The sequence below is a fragment of the Pristis pectinata genome, chromosome 25, assembly GCF_009764475.1.
Source record: "Pristis pectinata isolate sPriPec2 chromosome 25, sPriPec2.1.pri, whole genome shotgun sequence".
NCBI lineage: Eukaryota > Metazoa > Chordata > Chondrichthyes > Rhinopristiformes > Pristidae > Pristis > Pristis pectinata.
In genome coordinates, this window is record NC_067429.1 from 13,756,447 (window position 1) to 13,784,270 (window position 27,824).

General features: G+C 39.3%; 2 protein-coding genes across 11 annotated transcripts in view; both read left to right on the forward strand.

Annotated features, from left to right (window-relative positions):
• The window catches only part of nbr1a (NBR1 autophagy cargo receptor a), a 49,452-nt gene extending 36,868 nt beyond the window's left edge, over window positions 1-12,584 (forward strand). For all 3 annotated transcript variants that reach the window (XM_052038353.1, XM_052038354.1, XM_052038355.1), the window contains 4 exons: window positions 628-734; window positions 2,143-2,221; window positions 3,608-3,707; window positions 8,111-12,584. In XM_052038353.1, the coding sequence (XP_051894313.1) occupies window positions 628-734; window positions 2,143-2,221; window positions 3,608-3,707; window positions 8,111-8,284 (460 nt within the window). In that variant the 3' untranslated portion in view covers window positions 8,285-12,584. The remainder of the gene's footprint in view (window positions 1-627; window positions 735-2,142; window positions 2,222-3,607; window positions 3,708-8,110) is intronic.
• Window positions 12,585-15,446: 2,862 nt separating this feature from the next.
• The window catches only part of tmem106a (transmembrane protein 106A), a 45,393-nt gene continuing 33,015 nt past the window's right edge, over window positions 15,447-27,824 (forward strand). The window contains exons 1-3 of one of the 8 annotated variants that reach the window (XM_052038360.1): window positions 15,716-15,847; window positions 24,185-24,286; window positions 24,841-24,955. Coding sequence is in view for 1 of the 8 variants with exons in the window: in XM_052038356.1 (XP_051894316.1) it covers window positions 24,208-24,286 (79 nt within the window). In the remaining 7 variants the exon portion in view is untranslated. Of the gene's footprint in view, window positions 15,537-15,706; window positions 15,980-24,184; window positions 24,287-24,840; window positions 24,956-26,717; window positions 26,783-27,824 lie in introns of those variants that run through there. The other 7 variants (XM_052038359.1, XM_052038361.1, XM_052038356.1 and 4 more) reach the window with 7 other exon arrangements.

Genomic DNA, 27,824 nt, shown 5'->3' on the forward strand with positions numbered 1-27,824 from the left:
TTGCCACCACTACTCAAATTCCAGGTGTCCAGACAGGTCCTTGATCCTTCAGCTGCCTGAGGCCAGGTGGTGGGTTCCCAATTTATCACCTTTCCCTAATCCTTGCAATGTAATGTTGATCTTGATTCCAATTGCTTCCAAAACATTGGAGAGCATCATCTTTCTATTCCCCCTCTCCCCCTCCCCATCATATACCACCACCATCTCTTCATGGTATTGGCTCAATTGTGCCTTTTGGGTATTGTACCTCCAGTCCCAACCTCTGAAAGGAGTACCAAATGTTTGCAGTTACTGATCAGTTGAATCTCGCACATCTGAAGTTTTCAGCAGAAGGCTAGCAACAGTTTCTGTCTTTGACACCCTGCTGCTGCACCTGTTTAGTGCACTTAATTTTCTAAACAACGGAAAGACAGACAGTGAGAATTGCATTCTTTGTTACAGTGCAGCCCTGTCATTAAACTTATCAGGACCTTTAACCCTCAGTCTTTCTTGGTTTCCCTGCATTCCTATGAATCTAGAGTTTGAGGTGTTTAACCAACCATAATAAATGAATTTGTTTTCTGGTGAATGAAAGTCACTGGACAGGGGAAAAAAAAATAATCTTGTGTTCTTGCTCTGTTATTTAAGGAATGATGGTGCAACTTTAAATTCAAACGAGGTTCACTCTGATATACTGGAAATGCCTGAGGTAGAGAATCAGCCAGTTAGTTTACCAGTTCATCAACAAAAAAATGGTAATGTATATGATCATGATTTAACAATACATTTCCATTTGCAAGAATGTTTCTATGTTTTGTTGCCCTCATCCTCTTGGTTACTTCTGCGTCAGGTTTTCGGTTTCAGAATAGCTGTTATAGTAAATTTGTTGATGGTATTGCAGTGATAGGAAATCTCAAATACAAAAGAAGATTATTTTGGTGGAAGAGTGAGTTCCATACTAATAATGAAGACCTAAGTACTAAGTTCCGTACTAATAATGAAGACCTGCTTGAATATCTCATTTTAGCTTGAAGTTTTAGTCCTAGTTGCTGATGACAATTATATGAACGTGTCTGGAGGTGCAAAGACAAGCACTTTGTGTTTACCACTTGATGGTTGATTAGATGCAATACCAATACACTGTCATCATGCATATCCTTGGTCTATAAACGTGGAGGTAGCTGGCCCATCACTTAAGATAATTGGGGATGGATTCATGGAAGTAGGTCCTGTTAGAGGAGACACAGAGGAGGTTCAAAGCCTTATACCTACATAGGAAGAGAAGTCCATGTCACACTCTGTCCTTGGTAATAATGCCAGACAGAGCTATGTCAGCCATTGCAGGAACTTTGTACCATTCCTTCTGCAGATTGAGCGTTCCACTGGCAAGATGCCCATAGCCAAATAGTACCTTTCTTCTGAGGTAAGAAGAATGGCAAATAATGTGTTGGTCTTTATTTCAAGGAGGCTGAAATAGAAAAATGAGGAATATTTGCTGAGATTGTGCAGAAGTTTGGTGAAACTTCATTTGGAATGTGTGTAATTTTGGTTTCCATACCTTAAATTTGCCTTTGAGTCCGTACAGTGAATTGATTCCTTGGATGAGGAAGTGAGATCGAGTAAGACTGGTCTATGCCTGTGTTTAGAAGAATGAGTAATTATTATATTGTAACATACAAGGGATTGATAAGGTACATGCTGAAAGGCTGCTTCCTCGAGCTTGGGCAACTTCCTCGGGCAATTTAACATCTGTTTATCAACCCTCCAGTGGCCATTTCTAGTGTCAGCTTCAGATGTTACTATCTTTCTGTGAATGCAGGCTAGGTCAGTGTTTCAACTTAACACCCCATCTTGGCCACTTTGTGTGCAGTTTAATTCTCGAGTTATCTGGTAAAATTTGTCCCCTGAAAATGGTGAAAATACTCAGATTTTATCAGAAAGAAAACTTAAACCTTATCCACTGACCAATCATCAATTCCAGATCTAACAGCTGTACACTTCAGATTTAATTTGAATATATCTTTTAACCTGTGCCCAGTATATTGCATCGATGAGTCATTTAATTCAGACACTTTCAATTTAAAAAAAAATTAAAGCTGCATATTTTATGGCTTTTAATTGTGGTCTTTATTTTAAGATAATTGCCATGTTGTTTGTTCTCAGTGTCCCCAGCTTTGGAAGTGGAATGTGCAGAAGTACCAAGGATGACGAATAATAAACAACTTCAGTGTCCACATTTAAGGTGACAACACTATCTGCTTTGTTTGTTTCTGTTAATCAAAACTTGGCCTATAAATTGGATTCCTTCATTTTGGGGCGTATGGGGGATATGATTTTGTACAACTGAATCCAAAGTTAATCAGTAAGCTTTTTTGTTGTGATTTAATTTTGTAGCTAAAATTCAGTCATGTACTTTTGGAACATTGTAAAGAATATTGAATCATATTTTGGGTATGACTGTTCATTGATGGCTGATGGTTACTCTAGAATAACCATGTTTCATCAATGCTGCATTGAAGAGACACCCAAGAAAGTTGTCCATCTACTTTACTTTGTATCATAGCCTAGCCTTGTGATTCTCCCAGCCTTTCGCTGCACACCCTGGCCACCAACTCCTGAGCACACCCTGCTCTTGACCACCAATGATGAATCCACAATTTGTACCTTTTTTTCCTGCCCCCATTACCTGAAGTCTCTTCAAGAAGTCGATCCATTGATGAGCCATTTTCCTCTCCTACCCCTTACCCCAGTAGTCCCTTGCCACTGAAGCCTTGATCAGTTAAACAGACATCTCCCCACCTCCTCCATTGACTCTGCTTAATTGGGCCTAAGAGCACTGGCCCCACCCCAACAGTTGTTGGCAACACATTTTCAGCTCCTTGGATCATGCAGAAGCCCAGTGATTTTAGCCCTACTCAATGTTACAACAATTGGTCCATGGTCACAGAAAAATACAATGAGCCTGTTTTTATTCTGTTGTAGTAATGGCTTTCTCCATATCTAGACCAATGTATGCTTTTGTAATAGAACAGTAGGGCCTGTTACCTGATTTTAGTGGAGTTGAATTGCTCAAGGTAGTATCTGTTTTTATTGATAACTTTTATATGCCAGAGATCCAAATTCCACTGTGAACCAGCAGAAATATTGCCCACTATTACTCATGGTTCAATTGCTTCCTACCTTAAGCTCTAGCCATTGTGGGTTCAACTAGGTTGAGCATGTAGGTTAGACTAGGCCTTCAGTGCAGAACTAAGATGATGCTGCAGTGCCTGAGGTACCAATGTTAAAATGAAGTCTTCTGTCACATGGACAACTCAGAGGAAGTCAGGATAGGATTCATTAATGATGTTGAATACTCTTCCCAGCATTTGCTGACAGGCCTCCCATGTGAAAAGGCCATTTTGGTGGGTGGGTTGGGGTTGGGGGTGGGGGGGAGCAAACAGATGGTGACTAGATCTTTGGCTATCGGTATGTCTGCAGTCAATCAATGTTTTCCAGGGAAAATATAAGGTTGTGTGAAAAAGGGAGTCTTTTTTTTAATTGCCCAATCTTAAATTTTGAGTAGTAATTCACATTAGAGTCTTTTTACAAACTGAAGTCTGTTTTCTATATTTTTTTTAATTTATAGACACCATAGTGGCATTGCTGGTGACCTAGTGAAGGGAGCCCTGTCTGTGGCGGCTTCTGCCTATAAAGCTCTTTTTGCAGGGGATGCCAATGTGGTACAGGTATATATTTTTAAATATTCTTTAATGAAATCATTTGAGCACTGTTGTGTATTTGCACAATTCAGAATGTCACGAACCAGCAACAAAAGAAACACACTGAGCATGATTCAGTGTTTAAAAACTATTTTACTAATTACTACTTATGATAATATGTAAAATAAAAGTAAAAATGTTAGTATGTTAGAATTCAAAAATGTTAAACCTCGAACGTTAACCCCAAAACTAAACTCTTCGTGTGTGTGTGTGGCAAAGTCCAAAACTCCCAGTTCCAGAATGGTTCTTAAAGTTCAGTTCCGCAAGCCATAAGGTGAAACATGAGCAAGGGCTTCTTCAAACACCACCGTTGTCTGAAGATAAGACGTAGATGTAGAGAACATAGAGAGAGTAAATATGAAATCCAAATGTTCCACGATGGAACCCCAGCGACACTTCAGTGTTTACTCAGTAGTGACTTCCTCACCCCGAAAAGCATCCGAATTGTGGTCGTCCACACACAAATACCTGTTTCCTTTTACAGGTCAGCAACAAAGTGAACTCCACCGGATTACTTCCAACTTCCATACATGGATTTCAGTGGCAAACACAGTTATTGTTTCTCATCCATTGATAGAGAAAACAAGCAGGCTGGTGTCTCTCTCCCTTCTCTCTCTCTCTTTCTTTCTCTCTCTCTCTCTCTCTCTCTCTCTCTCTCTCTCTCTCTCTTTTTTCTTCTTCTAACTTCAACAATGTCATTACGTCCTTTATCTTCTATTGACATAAGCATGCCCCACATACACACACACTCTCTATCTTAAAGGGACTTTCACTGAGTCCGTAACAAGAATATTCGCAAGACTTCATTGTCTTTATGCCCAACGCAAGCATTTATGCAGATAATGAGGTTATACTGGTAATTAAAAGAAATTGGAGTCCTTAAATAACTTCAGGTCTATGCTGGATGTAGTACTTCTACCTGCTTTGTATTTGCATTACCCATTTATATATGATATGGTGGAAGTCAATTGTTCATGGGTCCTTCTTACTCGACCCAAAGCCCCTTTTTGTGTTTTCTTTTGCTATTGGAAAAGTTCAATTCTATCCTGATGATCAACATTCCAAAAATAGTATTCAAAGTTGGACTGGAATTTTCCATTGGTTATGAATTATGTATTAATGCAATGCACTGTGGCTTGATAAAATGTGCATTCGCTCCTGAAATTTACCTTGTCATATAAATTGTTAATTCTAAACATGTCCCTGAGGGAATTGGCATACTGTGACTAAGGAGTTCCATTTATAGAATTGATCTGACTATTATCTGGCACCATTATTGTAGACAATAATAGTCACGTACTATTAGCAGAACCGCAGAACTCTTTGCATGCTTTCTTCTAGACAGATTATGGTATTCGTGGGTAGGAGTAGGGAAAATGAAGGGGAAAATAGTTTGCGGATATTATGACATGACCACAACAGGTTTGTGCGATATATTCAAATACTGATAATCCCAACAAACATGTATGACACAATATTAGCAAAGTCTTTAATGTTTCATAGTATTTTGCCAGAAAGAATTCTGATTTTATTTTTTTTTCCCCGCTAACATATTCTTTCTAACAGTAGAATGTGATCAAAAGAAGGTACAAGCATAGTGACTGGGGATGAGCTGGTGGCTTTATGTACTTGCACTTGATGTTGTCCTCCCTAAAAGGCTGCTTGGTTAGGATAGTATCAAATGCAAGGATGTAAATCTGCTTGTCTGTTGTTTGATGGATGGCTCTAAATTTTAGTGTCTGAGAAATTTTCTTAAAGATACCTGTGCTTTGTGCTTTGGTGTTTAAAATTTTGTGTTTTGTAAGTTTTATCAATAATTTTGAAAGATGGAGTTGTGTCAAGGTGACTAAATTTAAACAAGACTCCAAATGGAGAGCAATGTCAAATGACAGTTTGATCAGTGTACATAGACTCGGAGAAAATCAAGAAATACAGGCTTTGTAGAAAGTAAAGAGGCAGATCCAGTTAAACATGATTACACATTGATGAGATTCTGCACAAGAATTAATATTGTAGCTTGTATTCCAAATAGAAAGGTGACTATGCTTCCTCATCAGGACATGTAATCAGGGGTTTTGGTGATCAGTTATCAAAATAGTTGGTATAATGATAATTCAATAAATTAACCTATAGAAATAACAGGTGCACAGATTGTTGGACTTGTGGCTAGGATTTTAATTTTAGAATTGCTTTTTGGCTTATAGATTATCAGTCCTTGCCAGTATGGAATACTCTGATTAATTTTGGTCTTTATAATTTTATAAGAAAAATTTTAAAAGGATATATAGATTAATTTCAGGACACCAAGCTAGGAGTAGATACTGGCAAAACATCCAAATTGTAGTGCACGTTAATGAATGTGCCAGTCGTACCCATGAATGCTTCAGCCATGGGTGTCACTGAATGGACGTTACATGTTTTCCCAACCAAAAATGTTCTTCAGGGGACCAAGATCAGGTTGAAGTGGAATTCAGGGTTGCTGGTTATTGGCCCATTTGGGGCTTGGGTTCAGTCAGCTTAGAGCAAAGTGGATGGAACAGGAAGGTTTGGGGTGGTGGGAGGGCATGTATTTAAGGTGAGAGAGGGAAAGTACAAAGGAGATGTGCGAGGCAAGTTGTTTTACATAGTGGTAGGGGCCTTAAATGCACTGCTGGGGGTGGTGGTAGAGGCAGATATACCATAGGAGAGTTTAAGAGACTCTTCAGATAGGCATATGAATATGCAATAAAGGGAGGGATGTGGTCAATGTGCGGGGAAGAGGGATTAGCTTAATTAGGAGTCATTGGTTTAATTAGTTTGGCACAACATCATGGGCCGAAGGGCCTGTCCTATACTGTACTGTTTTATGTACCAGTCAGTTAAGGGACATAGAAAGGGGTTGGTCAGCACAAGAGTAAGACAACAGCAGGTGAAGTGGCGATTGTAACCTTTATTGGTGGCTGGAGATCCCATGGTCAGGGGACTGGAAGATTGCAGGGAAATCGGTGGATAGGGAGTTTGTTGGGTCTAGGCTGGTCAGAGAGGGAGGCACGTGGGTAGAGAGGGGGAGGATGAAAGATTTGGGACTTAATGGGGGCTGTTGGCAGTGTATTGGTAAAGCACAAATATCTCAGAGGCCAATAGTATTTGCTACTGAAACAACTTTTGTCTAATTTCTCCTGCAATGTTCCAAAAGAAGTGTTTCTATAGCACAATATAATGTAATTTGATCTGTGTTTGCGTCAGAAGTGTAAGAATAGTCATTACTGCACTTCTCCTTGTGGTAAATACATTTTCAGTCATGTATCCCTGATATTAGCTGTGGTTCATGGTCTTATTTCCAGACCATTATTTTCCCTCAGCCCCACAACACCAAGGATCTGAGTTCAATCTTGACCTTGTGTGCTGTCTGCTTTGAGTTGCATGTTTTCTTTGTGACCATATAAGATTTCCTCGGTGCTCATGTTTTCTTCCATGTCCCAGAGATGTGCTGATAGATGTACTGTATATACCTCTTAGTGTAGGTTATTGGCAAAAAGTCAAAGGGAAGTTGATGGGCATGTTGCTGCAGCACAGGGAGACAAGGAGAGGAGGAATGGGACTAATGGGATTGCCCCCATGGAAGCTGACATGAACTCAGTGGGCTGAATGGCTGCCTGTCTCTTTATGAAAAGATGGAACAAATAAAAGCTGGAAGACCAAGTCTCATTTTGTTTTCATTGAAGGATATTTATGTTTTGTAATGATTTAAATGGAAGGTAAATTGGCAAACTGATTTGCAGATGAATGATGGAAATAATGGAAAAGGTTAAATCTAATGATTTGTAAATAGGCTGAGTAGGAATATATTTAAAGTTTGGCCACCATTACTGTTGAAGTTTAATCAGACTATTCCTTAGAAATTCAACCCCAGTTAGTACTTCTAAGTACACAATATAATAGTAGCCCTATTTGTGAATTTACTGGAACTGAATTTTGAAATCTGTCTAAAACATGGTTGTTATTAGATAGTATGATTCGTGCTGCCAGCAGAGAATGAATTGGTAGGCATAAACAACTTGAATGTAAATGATGATCTACTAATGGTGTTCAGATAATTATGCAATTAGTTAATATTTATGGAAATACAGAGACTGCAGATGCTGGGATTTGTAGCAAAAAACAAACTGTTGGAGGAACCCAGGTCACAGTTGCTACCTGACCCGCTGAGCTCCTCCAGTAGTTAAAATAAATGTTATAAACTAGTTTAGAGAGCTTACATTTAAGTTGATCAGAAAAGCATTTAAATGAAGGTCATCCCATGCTGAATGCTCATGATAAAGATTGGCCTTGAGCTGAATAGGTTGGAAAAAATACTTAACTCTTTATTCAACTTCATTCCCTCTGCATAGGCTGAAGCAGCAGAGAATCAAACAACACCCCTGATGGATATTCTTTTTGAAATGGGATTTTGTGACAGACAACTAAATACGAAGCTCCTCAAAAAGCATAACAACAATCTCATTGAAGTTGTCAACGAACTTCTCCAGATCAATGATAATGACTGGTACACTGGACGCCACTGAATAAACATGAGAGATGTGGACTGCCACTTAGTTAATATGAACCTGTTGCGTGTGCTAAAAGGAAATTGTACACAACAGCTGTAACTGAGGACATCCACAGGACAATGTGATCTGTGAATTCATTTTCAGCAATATGTTTCATTGAATTAACACTGAGTTCAGTTAATATTGGGGAAACTGTATTTCTCCAGTTCATTAATCCACATTATAGATTATGTGGGTTTATATAATGTTTAAAAAAAAAACTTCTGGAATAACAACAAATCCAAAAGAAAAGGGGATCAAGATGTGTCTGAGTCTGTTTGATGAATTTTGGGAAATCCACATTGATGCTGATATCTTGAGTTACACTACACAAAAGACATTAAGTGTCACAATATATTTTGAAATGTAATAATCCATGAGTTGGACTCTGTACAACAAAATACTACAGGGAACCTACAGTGAACCTATATCAATGCAATGAGTATACCTTAAAAGGCTCTATGTCAGGAATATGATTTTATATTGATACCTGCATTGTAGCATATTGTACTTGAGAAAGAAACAATTGAAACTTTATTTTAGATCAGCTTGGAAGTAATGCAAATTATTTCTTCAGTATGATTATATATTGATACTTCATATTATGGTAGCCTGCAGCAGCGAGTTGCCATTAGGCAGACCCTTTGCAGGTCTTCTGTTGGAAATAGAATACTGGATCATGAGAAGTAGAATGTTTGTAATATGTGAGGTTGGTTTGTGTGCTAGATTGTCCTTCCACAGCCAAATTGTGGACAGCATAAAACTGAGTATTATAATCGGATGGCAGTAGGACAAACTTAATTTGATATTTTTCTGCTGAAAGCAAATTTCATGCTTTTACTAGACTTTCATTTGCATTTTCTTCTAATAACTCCTGTAATGGAAAGTGTATGTTTAGAAATGATCACTGCAGCATTTGTTGGCAGTCTCTATATGCTTTGAAGAATTTGGTATCCAGTAAATTAGTTTCAGCTGTATTGCGTAGTTGATATTTTCTTAGGTTCTGACTATGTTTTGTGTCTGGTCAAAAGCTGCACAGAATAATGCTTGGATTGAAATCCATGCAATTGGCCTCTTGAAGCTATGTAGCACCTTTCTTAAAATTCCTGTTATTCTTGAAAGGCTGAGGTAGATTAACAGTTATATATTGATCAGCCACAGAGAATTACAAATTTTAAGAGCTAGAATTTGCAACTGTTGCAATTCATCTGACTATAATTATATTCAACTAAAGAACTTTTTCTTTATCCTGGAAGATATGGTACTACTTTTGCAGTTTTTCATTAAATGCTTCTCAAAACAAAAACTTCAGTGAATACAAGTTTGGACTTGGAATTGTAATGATTTTTTTTAATGCATCCAAGTTGTGTGCTCACTGTGGCAATGGAGCTTTCATTCAACAGTTTAACATTTATACTACATTACAGTCAATGAGCATTAAGTACCAACAACTACACACATGTACAAACATAGAATTCTTCTTGTTATCCAGACCCACAGTATCAAGGATGACTTGTTTCCATTCTAGTTCTGAGGAGCAGAAAATGCCTATGCATTTACATAAAATAACTAAATCCATGGTCACATGTCCTTTTCTGTTTCTTCTCTACTTCACCCTGACCTTCCCTCCCACCACTACAGCTGTTGGATGCTCACTCTCCCAGGATGTCTCCGACTGTCCCACTCTCCCTCTTCAGAAGCCCCACCCCAGTACCAGCAGCCACACTGCGTGGTCTCCAGCCTAGCCAGATCTCCTGGGAGAGGTCTACACTATTCCAGCTAATTTGGTTTACCCAGTCTATATGCAAATTAGTCTCCTGTGATTGTTGTATTGCCTTTTCTGCCCTGAAGAGAATAAAAATAAATACAAATTCTGCCCTTGTATTTACTGTCAAATAATGACTTCTAGAGATTACGTAGTATTATTCATTGTACGTTACAATATCTTGACAATATCAATACCCATAATGTGAGGATAGAAAATGAGGCATCCACAAATTCTTTGAGCACATCAAGAATATCTAAATGTGCATTTTGGATTATCTCTGCTTTCAGTCTAGAAGAATAATTTAACTTAAAAATTGTTCTATACGAGGAATTGGTCTTTTGTTAAAGTTGTGTGTTGTGAGTTGTACGGCACCGAGGGACACTAATGCAGAACAATTATTCAACTATTCCATTGGTGCAGGAATTTCCATTGGAATGGAGTGAAAGGTGTTGTTCACCATATTAATGTTTTTTTTAAATGCAACATTCTACAAAAGACTTAAGAATATTAGTGAGAAATCTGGTTTATATATTTTTTAAAAAATTACAAGAAACTTGGAATTACATGGGTAGTAGTACAACCCAAGCTGCTGCTTGGTGAGAGAAAGTCACGAATAACCCTATAATCTTCACTTTAACAATGTATTTCTCACCCCCCTGGCCCCCCCCCCCCCCCCCCACCACACCTCTTTCTCTGCTGAAACCTTTGATTCTACATTGACTGAACTGAGGCCTCAATGATCGAATCAATTTGCCAAGAACAGATATTGCTTGATTCCTTCATGGACTTAAAATCAAGATAGTGTGCGGGATATTGAAGTGTTGTCCTAATTTTGAATTAACAAACCTATTAGTAATGTGGATGGTCAGTCTTCTCAATAAAATAAACTTTAGCATAAAAACAGCTTGCTGTTTTTTTTTTGCAGTCTTGTCATTGGTAAAAAAACATAAAAAGGAGTACTTTAAACTGATCTAAACACCTGGAAAATTAATAGACAAATTATGCAAAGTTCAAAAATTACTATTTACGATTAATAAAAAAAATGTTTGCGTATGATTTTGCCATAGAAATCCAGCTAACTATCAGTTGTAATTTCTTTGCTGCCAAGGGGGTTTCGTGAGATTTGACCTGATCTGTAAACAAGATTTTGATTTGGAGATTGCACCAATATTTACACATTTACAGTGTTGATGTACATCTTTTTAACTTTGCTCAAAAACAGTTAAAGCAGGGAATTTCTCCTTTAGCTGCCATTGGGATTTGCCATTCAGCAAGTTGCATTGAAGTGTTGTATGGTTATGAAGACCTTTGGTGTTTTGGGTTTGATTTGCAATCTACAGTTTTAGTCTGTGCCCCAGGTTATGAGCGCGATGTACCAAAATGTGTGTTGATGCTTTGTTGAGATAATTTTGTGGTTAACTTAATATCTTTCAAAATGGGTTGCAAGTGTGTTGTGGGTTGCAAGAAAAAAAGTCAGATTTTCTTGAACCTGAAAACCCTTTCACCACAAGCTTAAATTTAGCTACGCTTCAATAATTTTTTAAAAGCCCAGCAGAATAACTTTTTGACAAAAGCATTAATATCAGTTTACTTTAACAGTGTAAGGTTGTTAAATTAGCATCTTATCAGTATTTTAACTGATTATAAAGCTCAGATATATGTTGATCTCGTATTGCACAGGGGTATCTTGGCTCAGCAGATATTTTATATTGACAATAGTCCACAGAGCAAAACTTCAAACCAAACTGGATTCACTGGATGCCAAACTTGCATTTGGCAAATTAACAGGTTCTCTCGGTACCATTTCATCATTGGTATAAGAATCCAAAGAGGGACAGATAATAAACTGGAGTCAAAAATCTATTGCCATGTTTCAAGTGTCTGAAAGATGCACCAAGAAGGGATCCATTGAACCATTTCTGCAGTTCATCTGCATTCTTTTCGTAAATTACATACAAAAAAAGGATTTATGGATTTACTGCAAAATTTACAGTACTTTTAAGATTGAAAATTAACACTTCAGTAACTTCTGATGGCTTCATTTGCACATTGTCTACATTTGCATGTAATTGTCCTCAAACCCATTTTAGAGTATGTATTATTGCATAAAATTACCCCATTCTCTACAAATCTGTATTTTTCTGTTCCTTTGAAATGTGATGTAAATGGAATATGATTCCTTTTTAGATGAATAAAAAATATTGTTTAAATGAAGTTCTCATCATTAATTCTCTTTTCACCATTTTTATGATGACCTAAAACTCAGAATGGTGTTGTGGAAACTGCATTCTGTATCTTCATTAGAGATGTAGGTCAGGATAGATGTGATGCTGACTCTTGACCTCTAGGCAAAATGTCCAGCTGTCAGGCAAAATATTTTCAGATTAATAGGTTTCAATTATATTTGAATAAATTGTGTTCATCTTATTGACCACCTGAAATATTTATGGTCTTTTTTAAAGTATTAATAACTTTGGATTCTGTACTTGTGCAGGGAAATCTGCCAGGACTCTGCCTTTCTCCCATTGCAGAGGTATTCAGTAATATGGGTCGAACCAATATTTACGCTATTACACACTGTTAACCCATTTCCCATATTAGTTAAGGGACAGTTTTGTTAACCAGTCTTAGTTAACATGCCTTCCTGAATTGCATTTTGTTTTGGGTGTTTGAACAATTTTGTTTATGTTGAAATCTGTAGATTCTACTTTGAAAACAGTTCAAAATTAAAACAATACATGGAGGATTCATTAGTATATTAGCAATAAAATGAGGTTAAAACCCACCTTGGACATTTTCATTTGTCTACCAATTATGAATGTATACAACCTGTAGATAATGTTGTTTTTAAGGCACTTTAATATGTTTTAAGTTTAAAATTTTCAAAGTATTTCAAATATTCTCAGATGTTTACAAAATAATTAAGTCTTTAATAGCTCTAAATTGGGGGTGCAACGTGTTTGACTCTGTTCATATTTTGTGGATGGATGTAGTTTATGGCTATAGCACGTGATATCTCTTTTACATAGGCCATCGTGATGTGGAGGGCCTCTTAGCAAAGGATCCTCCCAGCATTTGCTCTTCCAACAAGGAGGATCTTGTTTCCAAAATCTAGGTCAAGTTGACATGTGTGACTGCTCTTTGTGTGGGTGTAGTTTGAAGCTCTGGCCACGTGGTGATGATGCAGAGCATTTGTGAAAGAGCATCCATTATCTGCTTTTGGAGCACAGGAGAAATATAAAGGTGGCATTAACAATACCTTTAGAGATTATATTGCCTCTTGCCTTTATCAGTAGCAGGCTTAAGTGACCACTATGTCCGCTACACTTTGGAATTATGGGTCATAAAAAGCTCAAGATTACAGCAATGCAATTTTTACAATGTAGAACTATACTGTATGTGTTCAACCCATTCTCTTACCCCACCCCCAAATCACCTATCAATAACAACAAACTTGAAAATTCTCTGGATTTGATTTGGAGTTTCAGGCAATTTATGACAATTGCCTGGTCTCTTGGAATTTCGTCTCACAAATGAAGTCTGGGGTACCATTGTCAATTATCCCTTTTACTGCTATTCGAAGTCAAATCTGAGTTTATTGTCACATGCATGAGTATATGAATACACAGGTGCAATGAAAAGCTTACTTGCAGCAGCATCAACAATGCATGTAGAGGAATCTTCCCAGTAATGTCAGTGCACCAGTCATAGGACCATGAATGTATCTAACGGGATGTTTCTTTGGTAGTTGGGAGAAGAGTTTTTTTAAAAAAAACTGGTCTGTACATCAGATTAATTGTTATAGTTTTTAGCCCCTGTGATGTTATCAGTATCCATTTCTCAACTATTCCATGTCCCATTTCATTTGAGCTCATTATAGGTACTACCCTTATCAAATGATAAGTAACTATAAGGACATTTCTTCCATCATCTCACCATTCATTGTGGAATAGAGTTTTGTTGTAACGTCTCAGTGCGGGTATAACAATACTCGATTTCAACAGGAATCTGAAGCAATAACCGATCAGCTGGAGGAATTCAGCAGGTTGAGCAGCATTTGGGGGGCGGGGGGGGGGGAGGGGCGGTAGAACGGAGGTGGGAGAGATTGTCAGTTTTGGGATTGAAACCCTGCATCAAGACATTGACAATTTCTCTCTCCCCCCCCCCCCCCCCCAAACAGATGACCCACTGAGTTCTTCCAGCCAATCGTTGTTGCTCCAGATTTCAGCATCTGCAGTCCCGTGTGTCTCCTTTCAGCAGGAAATATCCCTGTCAACTCTCTGTTCAGGAGGGGTTGTGAAGCTAACAGCGATCAGGAGAATTGCTTGCAGTTGGGATGAAATGTAGCAATTTTTCTTTCAACTAAACTAAATATTTGCTTAATATCTGCTGTAATTTTAAACTAAGGTGGGTTCTAAAACTGCCGCTCTATATAGCAGTTTTATTCCCGCACCTTCAAGATCACTGCATTAAGCTGTGGTTCGCAGAGTGGAACTCCCATCCCTGCTAAGTAGGCTAAAAGAAGCCTATAACCAGGCTGAAAAGGCCAGGACTTTGGGCCTTTTTTGTGGAGGTTAAGAAACCCCATAAGGGGAATTTGAGTCTCCCAGCATACTTGGATACTCTCCAAATTTATTGTTGTTGTTGCTAGAACCTGCGGGTCTTGGCTCGGCTAAATCCAGAAGTTCCCAGGTAAGATATACTGCCTTTAAGATTGGAACTTCATCTACGGTGTGTTACTGAAGAAATTATAAACAAAAACTTAAGGTGCTATTAAGATGTCCTCTAAATTACTGCAAAAGTACATTGTGGAAAAATGATCAATTCCAGGCATTCTTACAGTTCACTTACAGCTGTAGATCCTCTGGTGCGTTCCTGTAAGATTTTGCATTATAGATAAAAGGTGAATGATTTAAATCCTATACTCTTTCGGGTGCCACGGGGACCTACTCAAAGAGACTTTTATTTGCATGGTGTATTCCATTATCTTAAGAAATCGCAAAGAAGTTTCAATGAGATATCCTCTCAGTTACTTAAATTCTAAAGAACACAGAGCTAGTCAATTCAGTCTCTTCAAACGGGAACCCGTCACTCCCGGAACCAGGCTACCCTCCCTCTATGGCAAGTGTGCCCTTTCTAGGTGTGATGTTCAAAACTGTACAATATTCCACGTGTGCTCTCATTAAGCTTCGTTACAATTGCAGTAAGACTTTCTTCCTCCACTATTCAGAACCTTTCCTAATTTAAAAAAAACTAACATATAATTTGCCTTCCTAATCCCTGCATGTTTGATTTTAGTAACTAGTTTGTAAATATTAACATGTGTATACCTTTAAGAACTGTAGTAACGACTTGATACATTGAGGTATCAGCCACTGAGGCTTGTTGACCTGCAGTAGAAGATATTTGTTTAGTAGCTCTATCGTTTATGCGTGCCTTACTTACGGAATATACATTTGAGTAAGTATACACGTGTGCTGTGTACACATTGTTAACCTGATTCATTGCAAATTGCACACAATTAAAATTTCCAACGCATGCTTCGAGGGTTAGCTGGGAAGATTTTATTGTTAAAGGAAGCCACTGCTGGAGCAGTGGGGAGACCTGGTGCTGGAGTATCAGGGGTGCGGGTGCCTAACAGATTGGGAGGCGCTGCAGCTGCGGTTAAGCCGCCCCTCCGGCGGCGGCGCCACTCAGTGAGAACGGGCGGCGACTGGCGACGGAGGCAGGAAGGAGACGGAGAAGGCGAGCGAGAAGCCGATCCCGCGGCCGTGAGTAAACCAGCCCCGCGGGAGGGGCTCCGCCGTTGGACGGGCGACGCGAGTCAATGCGGCCGGGGAGTGGAGGAGATGGCGGCGAGGGCTGACACGGACTCCCGGGCCCACGTCCCCCCACCCCCCGAGGTGACGCTGACTGGGGCCCCGGGGCCGTGTGTGTGGGGTGGGGGTGCCTTGTTTATTGACTCCACGGCCAGGTGCACCTGGGCTCCAGTCACCCTGCAGCGCAGCCCCCTCCTCCCCGGGGTGGGCTTCACGGGGACCCGGGACCCTGAGCTCAGCCCCCTTCCTGCTCAGTGCAGGGAGCGAATGCCTTCATGTTTATTTGCAGGGCTAAAATCCGATGCATTTGTCTTGATTATTAATTATTGACATCATGTTTTAAACGGAAGATACAACCTTCACGCTTCCATTAATAGATACAAGCATATCTTCACCAGCCGCATTTAGTTCCTCATTTTGCTTTTCAGTGCTAGGTGTGAGATTTGCTGTTTTGCAGTCTGGTAGCACCCTACCAAAAGCAATTATCCTTCTTCTAACGCCACCTCATTACTCGTTCTCTACACCATTGAAAGCCGTTCACGTAATCACAATGTTCTGCTTTCAAGAGTTCTTCGTTAAAGCCAGTTTGCACCACTACCCGATTCCTTGCTGTCAAATGTTCTTATTAGAAGCTCTCCCTGCTGTTTTCATGCTCATTATCCAAATTTCCAACTGGGTTAAGGCCCTTTAATGTGATAGAGGCTGTAAGACTATGATAAGGTTTAAGATAGAATGTAGAGGAAAATGTTTTTGTTTGCTTAAGAGCTGAACAATGAGCCATAGTTATAAGATGTTTAATAAATCAAGCACTGGATTCAAGAAATTCTTTATCCAGAGGATGCTTAGAATGTGGAACTTGCTGAGGTGACCAGTACAGGTGCATGAAGGGGACCCAGATAGGTATAAAAGGGAAAGCAGTGGTGCCTTGTGTGGAATATAAGAACAGATGTGGACTTTGGTTTAGTAACTATTATGTAATATTGTGCAGTTTGTTGAATCTGCCTCATCTGTTTACATTTAAGTGATGTTGTTAATGTGGGAAAGATATTCAATGATGTTTGTAGGATCAGATAAATAAAAATGCCTGCTGAGTGAATATTTGTTGAATGAACTTGAGCAGAGTAATTGAAAATATGTTTTAGACTTTTGGAACTTTTTGGAGGTTGGGATAGCAAGGTGAAAAGATGAAGGAGAACAGGTAAGGCAAATGGATCTTGAGAATATTTTGAGAGACCTTGTCAACTGATTCTTGTGATGACGGTGATGCCCTATCGAGAAAGACTAGACAGTTTGGGTCTATTCTGTGGCATTTAGAATAATGACTAGTGATCTTATTCATACATATAAGATCCTAAGGGGGCTTGACAAGGTAGCTGTTGAGATGCTGTCACTAGTGGGAGAGTAATGAACAAGGGAATGTAGCTACAAAATAAGGGGCTGGTCATTTAACGCAAGTGCGTTGAAATTTCTTCTTTCAAAGCTAGTGAATCCCTGGAATTCTCTGCCACTGATGATGGTGGAGGCCAGATCATCAGAGATCTTTAGGTGGACATAGATAAATATTTGAAAGATTGAGGATTATGGGGAGCTGGTACGGAAGAGGAGTTAAAGCCAGCATAGGTCAGCCATGATAATATTGAATGGCAGGGCAAGCTTGATGGACCTGATGGCTTATTCCTGCTTCTACTTTCTTGTGTTCTTGTAGTAATGATTTTTTTTCCTGAATATGTAACTGCAATGCAGATCATGAAATCTCCCAGTCTGTACTTTGTTAGCTAATCTTACCTGCAGCCTTAGCTGGTTCAAACTAGGAAAAGGAAAATTTAGGTGCTATTCAGTTGCGGTAGATTGGAAAGCATTTGGGTGCAACAAAGTTTAATCATTTAAGATGTGAAGCTGAGATAAAATTCTAATTATTCATAACATAACTAGAAATTCATGCTAAGCTTTGCATTTATCAATTGCAGCCTTGAGATTAACTAAAGACTGGCCTGTTGGATTGTAAGAATCTCTTGAGTATTTTAACTTTCATATTGATGTTCCATATTCAAGTTTGCTTTTTGTTATGTGGAGCCTCAGTAACCACTATGTTCCTTGATACTGCAGCGGAAAGTAACAGAGAAATGTAAAACAGCCAAGAATAACCCTTTCTTCTATTCTCTCTGCAGCATGAAGTGACTCATAACCTTCCACGCTTTTTGAAAAAACTTCTGAACAGGAAAATAGGGGAAAGTTTGTTGTGTTTGACTTTCAGGAAGGAAAACAATATGAGTAATGGCAGTTATGATCTTGAGTCTGGATACAGATTTCTTAATTTGGGTTTGGTGATTATCTTTGGAAGAAATCAGTACCACCCTGAGGAGAGATGTTACCTCTGTGTCCAGTGTTCTGAATCGAAGAGCTTCAGAGCTGGCAGCTGGTAACCGTTGATTTTTAGAGGCAGTACTATGATGTTCCAGCTGAAACAACTGAGGTTGTACATGAATAAAGCAAAGCTTTGACATTTTTTATGGCACTTAACCCAACCCCTGAAACATAGAATCATGATTTTTTTTCTTAATTCAAGTATAAACCATAAGTTTTGTTGTAATGTGAAACATAATCAAATGGGTGAGTTGTCAGACGGTTGACATGAAACTTGTTTCCTGAATCAAGTAATCGGATTTCAGAATGCTTAAAATATTAATACATTTAGCACCAGTGTTAAACTGGATCTCTTAAAATAGGTTAAAAATGTTTACATGTTTTTGGATGTAAACCATTGTAAGATGGTTTAAATCCAAAAAGGTGTGTCCAACTGCAACCTACATGGTTCCTGATACTTTGCTGTGCAGCAGTCCATCTTGGTCATCATCCCTTAAAGGCATCGTCCCTAAGTCACACAGCAGCAACACACGTAATGGCAGAAGCAAAAGAAGCAAAGTGCTGGAGGAGCTCAGGGGGTCAAGCAGCATCTGTGGGGGGAGGGGGGTGGAAGGAATTGTCAATGTCTCGGGTACAGTCCATATCTGCAGTTTCTTGTGTACACAGTGTGGCTGCTTTGGGAAAGGGAGAGAGATCCCAGATTAATGTGGAGAGATACAGACATGTTCATAAATGAGATGCATGCCAGGATGGAAGTCCTGTGTCTGGGTGGGAGTGGAAGGAAGGGGGTGGGCCAGGAAACCTGCCAGGACCAATGTACGAAGAGCCTGGTAGGAGTTGATTCAAATGTTCTCCAGAAGTTCAAATTTTTGCACAGTTGAGTGGTACTGTAAAATATTTCATGCCTGAATGTAACATGACAAACTGAGCTGTATGCCACGAAAAAAATTACCCTTTCAATCAGGTGCATTTATTCAGACAGAGACACAGACAAACAGAGACAACAAGAAAGGTCACTCATTGTCATTCACCCCCTCATTTAGGGTAAAACTGGGGAATAATGGGAGGAGACTCACTTAACAGGCAGATGCTCAAGTTAGCAGTCCGCTGGCCTGGAAGAAATGATCCTCCTCCTCATCCTGGTGGGCAGAAGAGCCATAGAAGTGCATACTGCTGGGTATCATCATTAACTCTCTTTCATTGAAATGGTTAATACAAAGGCTTGTATAATTTATGACTAGTTTTGTGTGTTGTCTGGACCCATGCACCTGTGATGCTGCTGCAAGCAGGTTTTTCATTGTACCCGTATCTCACCGTACTTGTGCACTTGACAATAAATTCAATTTGACTCTACAAGATGGTTGGCATGTTGTCAGGCCTTCCTGGCCAAATACAGGAGGCAAAAAGAAGCACAGAGGTTGTGTGGAGCCAGGAGACCATGACTTCCACTCTTTGGAGAATGTGCACACTTCTTTGCAAGGGCTTGGCAGCAATCTCATCACATGGACAGTGGCCACACACTGCTTAAATGCAATCAGCCCATGATCCAGCAAGAGTTGTGGTTTCTTCTGTACAAGAGCAGTTTGAAACCCTTCAGGAAAATCAACTTGGCAGCAGGGAGCAGCTTGATATTCCCATTGAGCAGAGAGGTGCCACTCTTGAGCAATTACTGTCTTTATTGGGCAATGAAATGCCATTGATAAGTAGATTGCTTCCCACAGTGCATACGGGAATGCAACACACAAGCGGCTTGTGATTTTTCAGTTGTAAAGGGATGCTGCACATGGGCAGATTGCTAAGCTGCTTGAGCATAGAAGTGCAACACACAAGCAGGTCACTCTGCTACAGGAGCAAAGATATGGCACATGTGAGCCCATCACTCTTTTACAGGAGCAGACATGTCCTCTCCATTCCCCATTCACACACCTTTTCATTGTGAGTAGAGTCCAGTTGTAATGACACAGAATGCTGACTCAGTAGAAGAGTGAAGACTGAAGGAACCTGACAGCTGTGAGTCAGGGTCTGTCAGCTTCCTTCCAGTCTGGATGTTGAAACAATGGTAGTGGTTTCAACTCTTAGTAAAACCTCTGGGACAGCTCGGTCATCTGTGCCCAACAGCCAGTCATCTATTTCCTCCAGTTGACCGTGGGCAGCAGCTGAATCCAGCCCACTCGGGGCACGAGCTTCTTGTCGATCATCAAGAATTAATGTGGACTCAAAGGGAGCAAACCTCCGCAGCCACATAGAGGACACTGCGGTGTAGCATTAGGACATCGAAACTCACCTATGTGGTTGTCAAAAGGCAAAGGTACATTAAACAACAGTTATGTTTCTCTGATGTCCATACTCTCAGTGCCCTTTTCTATGTACAAGTTTGAACACAATAGGAGTAGGTAAGAGCATTATTGCTTGTGCAGGCGAGTGTGATGCTACATCGATCACATCCAGCTGTGTTATATTCACTGAAGCTGGACAAACGAAGCAAGATGTGAGTGAATATTATACTTCCTAAGTGTGTGGAGAGAGTCACTCGGTTTGCATTGGAGACTGATTTTTGCATGCTTCTTTTGAGAAACATTTCACTATCAGCGAGTCTCTTATTGCTTATGTGGACAATGCCTCCTTCCTCCATTTAGCCAGGAAAAGAGGCTGGTAATGTTAAGCTAGGACATCCCCTTTGGTAGTCTTCATCCATTCCAGCTTTTCCTCCAGCACTCGCTGCTGTCTGCAGTTTATAAGGCTATTCAGCATGCAGCACACTGTGGTGAAACCCCCACACCTGCTTGACCTGTACTAGACTTTGGAATCTCTTCACGAGGACACCACTTGATGCTTTGGTGGCTCTTGGTTTATTAGCTGCTGTGGTTGAAGTGACTAGCTTTAGAATTAGAGGGTTGTCCAGGTCACATAAAAGCCATTCCTCAGGGCAGTGCTGCCTGCTGAAAATGCCCAGTGTTATGGATCCTGTTGGGATGGACCATGGATTAACCAAGAAATGAGAAGTGAGTTTTGTATGCAATCATTACCTTCTAAGCCATTGTTTCTCAAAATGGGGGCCATGATCCTTGTGTGGCATACTTTTTAAAAAAAAGAGTCACTCTCTCTGCTCCTCTAAGTAAAAGCTGGTCCATGATAGTGCACCATGATCTCCAGTCTCATTCATAAAGTTGTAAAGTTATACAGCACAGAAGTGGGCCCTTTGGCCCAGCACATCCATGCCAATCTTTTTGTCCGTCTACAACAATTACATTTGCCCGCAATAGGTCTATATTTTTCTGTGCCTTGTCTATTCAAGTGCCTGTTTAAATGTCTCTTAAATGTAGTCTTTCTGCCTGATTCCACCTCTTGCTCTAAATAGTGAGTTCCAGGTATCAACCACTCACTTTAGTTGGGGGGTGGGGGGGGGGAAGCTTCCCCTCAAATTCCCTTTAAGGTCCTCCCTCCAACCTTAAACCTTGTGCCCTCTTGTTTTTGATACCCCTGTTATGGGAAGAAGATTTTGACCATCTACCCTAATTATGCATCTCATTTTATATACCTCTATCAGGTTACTCCTTGGTCTCCTTCACTTCCAGGGAAAGAAACCTAGTCTTTCCAGTCTCTTCCAAAAACTAAAATCTTCTAATCCAGGCAATATCCTGGTGAATCTCCTCTATACTCTATCTCCAGCGCAACTGCATTCTTTCTATAGCGTGGCAACCGGAACTGCTCCAAGGGTGGTCCAACCAGTATTTTGTAAAGTCGCAAAATGAAGTCTCACCTTTTATATTATGTGCACCAACCTATAAAGGCAAGCATGCTATATGCCTTCTTCTCCACCCTATCTACCATTTAGGACCTTGCCCATATTCCCTGGCTCCACACATAGATGGCCCCTTTGGTCCACTTTTTCCCTGGTTTCCCTCTTGCTTTCTTGATATGGAAAGAATGTCTTGGGATTCTCAGTCTTTAATTTGTTTCTGGCTAATACAGAATAGTCCTGGGTGTTCATGTTATTACAATTTTTTTTTCACCATTAGTAACAATTATCATGAAACATGAGGTGATTAAAATCTCATATTCTAAAGTGAAAAATCGAAAGGCGGAGGTGAGGATAACTTGAGGAAAAATACATTTGCAAAACATTCATTAATTTCTTTCTACTGTTATATACTTAAGGCACTGATATCTCTTCTGAGAAATTGGTTTGTGTATTTTCATGGCATGGCCACATGGATAGAATCATCATTCCAGGCTAAAAGCACCATGAATTATTACATCTGTCTATTAGCTCATTAAAATGAGGGGTCTCCCACAGTAAGCTCCTTCACTTAAAAACACTTTTATAAATTTATTTTAAAATAAGATATATTATCACTGTCTTGTGATGTGAAATGTGTTGTTTTGCAACAGCAGTACAGTACAAGGACATAAGATTACTATAAATTACAAAATAAATAAATAGTGCAAAAAAAGGAACAATGAGGTAGTGTTGATGCGTTCATGGACTGTTCAGAAATCTGATGGTGGAGAAGAAACTTTTCTGAATCAATAAGTGTGGGCCTTATTTCAGAATCATACAGAGACTGAACTGAAGAAGTAGAATAACTCTATTGAAGTTTATTTAGTAAAAAGGTGTGTACTGTAAGAACTCTATTTCAATTTAATCGAAAATAAGGAACTAAAAAGGGAACCACAACTTTGACATTTTTTTTGCTAAAGGCAAAGTTCCACAAAGAAGCTGGATTAAAATTAAAATTTACCGAAGCACAAAGATTACATGGACAATGGGCATATTTTAAAAAAAATAAGTGAAAGGTGACAACAAAAAGGAAGCAGTGGAGAAGGAACTACTGGAAATCAGAGGGAGAAATAGGAAGCTGCAAATTTATGAGAAATGCCACTTTTAATTTATGCTGTTCACCTTATTCCACCCACAGACCTTGCTGGTCTTTTAGTGCACAGCTGTGTACATCAACCCCCTCCACATGATATGGACAGATAGTTCTCTGGCCAAATCCACTCCTACCCAACCATATCCATCTTTAACATGACCACTGTTGTAACTGCAGGCTGATTGAGAAGCACATGACAGTGGTGTGACATTCATTCTCTTTTTCCTTCCTGATATATAGATGTCTCAAAATATAAAGGTAATTTTGAAAGATGTCTTTTTGGTTTATGATTTTTCTCAAATTTTACTTATCAGAAGAAAAGGCAATTATTTTTAATGTGCACCTCTGTGATTTGAAGTCTTGAATCAAGGGAAGATACTACATAGTTTAAAAAGCTGCTTGTACTTGGGTGCAGGTAACAAGAAAGCCAGATCATCTTGGGGCAGTTTGAACACAGCTGGCAGAAAATTTAGCCAATTAATCATGAGTCATGAAATGGCACTTAGGCATCAGAACTCAAAACAAAATTTGATATCAGTACTTTTTTTTTCTAACTTATTTCTAGAATATTGTGAATACATCTCAAGCTCATTTGAAAAATGTGGCAAATCAGGTTTTTGGTGTTGCGTTAAGAAGTGATGTTTTGAAGATGAGGTGGTGTCGGTGAAAGAATAAAAGTGTTATATCCTGAACATAGGAAATGCTGGGAAAAAATAATTTCATCGGTTGGCATTTGTGTTAGGGTCCAACAGAGTTAATTTTTCATTTGAGGTAGAAAAAGTTAGCAATGTAACATACAGTATATAGATACCGTATATATACAGTATCTGCAGTTTTTGTGTTAGCCAAATGTATACAATGCATGACAGTCAATATAATTCTTACATACACTTTTATTCTTCATATTTTAGCCCTGAACCACAGGGGATCTGCAGAGGATTTGATGGCGAGGTTTAGAAGGCCATTGGATTTTTGATAATTTTCTCTATAGGTTTCCAAGTTATTTCTGCTGCTGTAGAATATAGAATTTTCTGTGATTGGTGTATTGCAGACGCACCACATGATTTTGCACTCATGACTATCAGTGAACAGGAAATTGAAGAGAGAAACCATGAAGCTTGTGAATCACCACTGACAATGATAAAACTGAAAGGTATTGTGCAGCTAGCATTGTTTTTTTTCAAAGTGAGAACAAGGTCTTTCCATTTTCATGGCAAAATTTTCTGGTATCTCTTGAAGTGTGTCAATACTTAGAAAGTGTTCCTGAGGATCTGCAGGGGTTTAAAGGTCTGCAAGCTTTTTTTTTTGACATCTTAAAGAGGATCTCCTGACTTCTCAACACTTCTAGATGTTCTCCCACACAGAATAGTTTGAAAGCACAAATTTTTAAATTAAAGAATTTTATTCTCACATTTTCTCCTTACATTTTGTTTTAGTTTTAAATATTATGTTGATTTTTTTTGTCTCTCCCAATAATAACTATTACACCTAAACCAGCTGAGTTCAGCACAGACTGGAAACAGAACAGGCTCTTGTTCTGTGTTGTTAAGCTGTTTTACTGAGTACTTCGAGGTGTTTAACTAGTTTAGCAACCACATCTTTGTAAGTAACTTCTAGACTTGTGTCTACAGGAAATGGACTGTTGGGGTTTTGTCACGACTGATATATTAATCTATTATGTGAACCAACATCTGTGTCCTTTCCCAGGGCAACATCCCTAGTATTGAGGCCTTACTTACATTGAATTGGGTCCTTTGGACAGGACACGTTGTTATTTGCTTGATACCAAACTCCTTAACAAAAAAAGAAACTGAAATAACAGGTAAGTTAAACTAATAAAATGCTTTATTAAGTAACAGCACGAGCTTAAGCATGCTGTTCAATGATAACAACTTCATGATAGTCATGTGGTACTATCCTTAAAGTAGTACACAATCCTGTCGGAGGAAGAGATTACCAGGCAGAGCAATGCACACAAAGTGCTGGGGGAACTCAGCAGGTCAGGCAGCATCTATGGAGAGAAATGAACAGTTGATGTTTTGGGCCAAGGCCCTTCATCAGGACTGGAAAGGTTGAGGGCAGAAGCCAGAATAAAAGGGGAGGGAGAGGAACGTTTGAAATAGTATTGAGTACCTGGAATTTGTGTCTCTGGAACACACAAAAGCCCTGCTTAAATTGTAGATGGAGTGCACTACCTCATAAACTAACACTCATCCACCTCATCTGGAATCTCCTGCCCCATCTGTGGAAGAATCTGCTGTTTCCCACATTGTCCTCATCAGTTATCTGAGAACCCATGAAACTGGAGTGAAAGTAAGTCGTCTTCGATGCCAAGGGGCTGCCGAATAAAAATGTTCATCTATTTTAGGATCAGTTTTCTATTGATGGAATAAATGATTGTTCACCATCTTTTGCTTTCTTGCCAGGAGTAGTGCAGTGATCTGCAGTCATAATGCCACTTGGTTTAAAGCAAGAGTATGGGAAGTACAGTGTTATGTACATAAGCTGTGCCAGCTGTTACAAGTTTTAGTGCACTAATCAGACAACTGCTGGACCAGGCAGGACAGTATTCTGCTTTGACATATGCTATGGCAAGTGTGGTTGTTATGAATGCTTCTGCAGGTGGACCCCATGTTGTGTTAGATGTTAGGGACAGTAATGTTTTCTGATCTCTTCAGAATTATGTGCTTCATTGGTTTATGGATAACACAGGACAAACAGAGAGATCGATAATTCTTTGAATTCACTTGTGATTTAAGAATGGCATTTACATCAGCTTTTCTCCAAATTTTTGGGAGTCTGTTGCTTTATAGACAAATAGACATGGACTATGTAGCTGTTGTTTTCATTGTGATACCAAGCTTGCTAACATGATCTGGATATGGGCTGTCTGGTCCACTGGCCTGCAGTTTTGATCAGTGCGATAACCATGTCAAACTCATTGTCAGAGATGAAGGTGATTAACTTGAGGTTTACAGTATGTGGTTTTATGTTGTTCGTGGATTCATGTCCGGTTATTTCTTTATATTATTTGCTTAAGTGGTTTTATTTATTCTTATTGCATAGTATTTTTAGAGGGGCTTATCTAACACATGACCTAGATTTTGTTTTGGTACCCTTTTCAACAAGGTGGTTAATGGTGTGCCATGCTTGCTTTTTGAATGTGTCAAATACAACCCTTCCATAGAGATGAGCCCTATATCTTTTTTTGATGTAGTTCAAGGTAGCAGCCAACTATGTTACAGTCACATATACTGAAACTCTGATAATCTGCTATCGGATTGTTCAGAAATCCTGATGACTTGGCATCTGGCTCAGAGTCCTGGTTCCCGCGCTCCCTTCAACCACACTGGGGTCCCAGTTCCTGCACTCCCTTTAAACTTGCCATGTTTGCTAGAAATTATTATTATTCTACTGTGTAGCATTTTTCTAAAAGAAAAATGAATTAAAAATGGATTGGAATAATAATTGGAATAACATCTAATAGTCCAGAGAATCTGCTAATCCACTACCAAACTCCTGAAGTTATTAATAAATTTTATTTATTAACAAATTAATAAAGTTTTTTACTCTTGGTATTTAAGGTGGGTCGCCTTTCCACTAGGTAAGAACTGGATTTGTCTGGGTGTTCCGGTATAGAGAGTAGAAGGTATGTTGCTCCTTCAGATCATATGCGAAAGTTATATCACTCTAGTTTAGAATATAGAATAGAACAGTACAGCACAAGAACAGGACCTTTGGCCCACGATGTTGTGCTGAATTAATTAAACACCTTACTAAACTGATCCCTTCTGCTTACACAATATCCATATCCATTCATGTGCCTATCTAAGAGCCTCTTAAACACCTCTGTCGTATTTGCCTCCACTACTACCCCTGGCAGTGCATTCCAGGCACCCACCACTCTCTGTTTTTAAAAAAAACTTGCCCTGCACATCTCCTTTGAACTTGCCTTCTCTCAGTTTAAATGCATGCCCTCTAGTATTAAACATTTTGATCCTGGGGAAAAGATACTGGCTGTCTATCTATGCCTCTATTAATCTTATAAACCTCTATCAGGTCTCCCCTCAACCTCCACTGCTCCAGAGAAAACAACCCTAGTTTGTCCAACTATCACGTCTTCTAATCCAGGCAGCATCCTGGTAAACCTCTTCTGCACCCTCTCTTAAAGCCTCCACATCCTTCCTATAATGGAGCAATCAGAATTGAATGCAGTGGTTTTCCCAGGACACATTGCAGTTGTCAGCGGAATGGCCACAGTCTTGATATTGCCTGCATGTATTTTTACTTTGGCAGGTGGAAAGGGATGTGATTGAGAATTTGACAGGACGTGGCTTGTATACACCTATGATTATTATGCTGTTCAATAGAGTGGAATACTGAACCACATTCCACTCTGTAGCACTCTGGAAGTGTTATATCCTTTGATAATTTATGACAGGTCATGCATACTGAAATTAGCAAACCCAGGAACCCTGCTACCTACAAATTTGTAAGATTGCAGCCAGAGCACCATCTTTTGCTGCTATGTTTCTTGCTAAGGGGAGTGCATGGGGTTTAATTTCCCTTGTGATGCATTTCAGCATTGATTGTTTGAAGGTAATGTGGCCTCCAATCTTGTTGGAGAACGGTTACAATTTCCCTTTGATGATAAGTTGCTTTGGCTTATCATTTTGTGTTAGTATATTGAT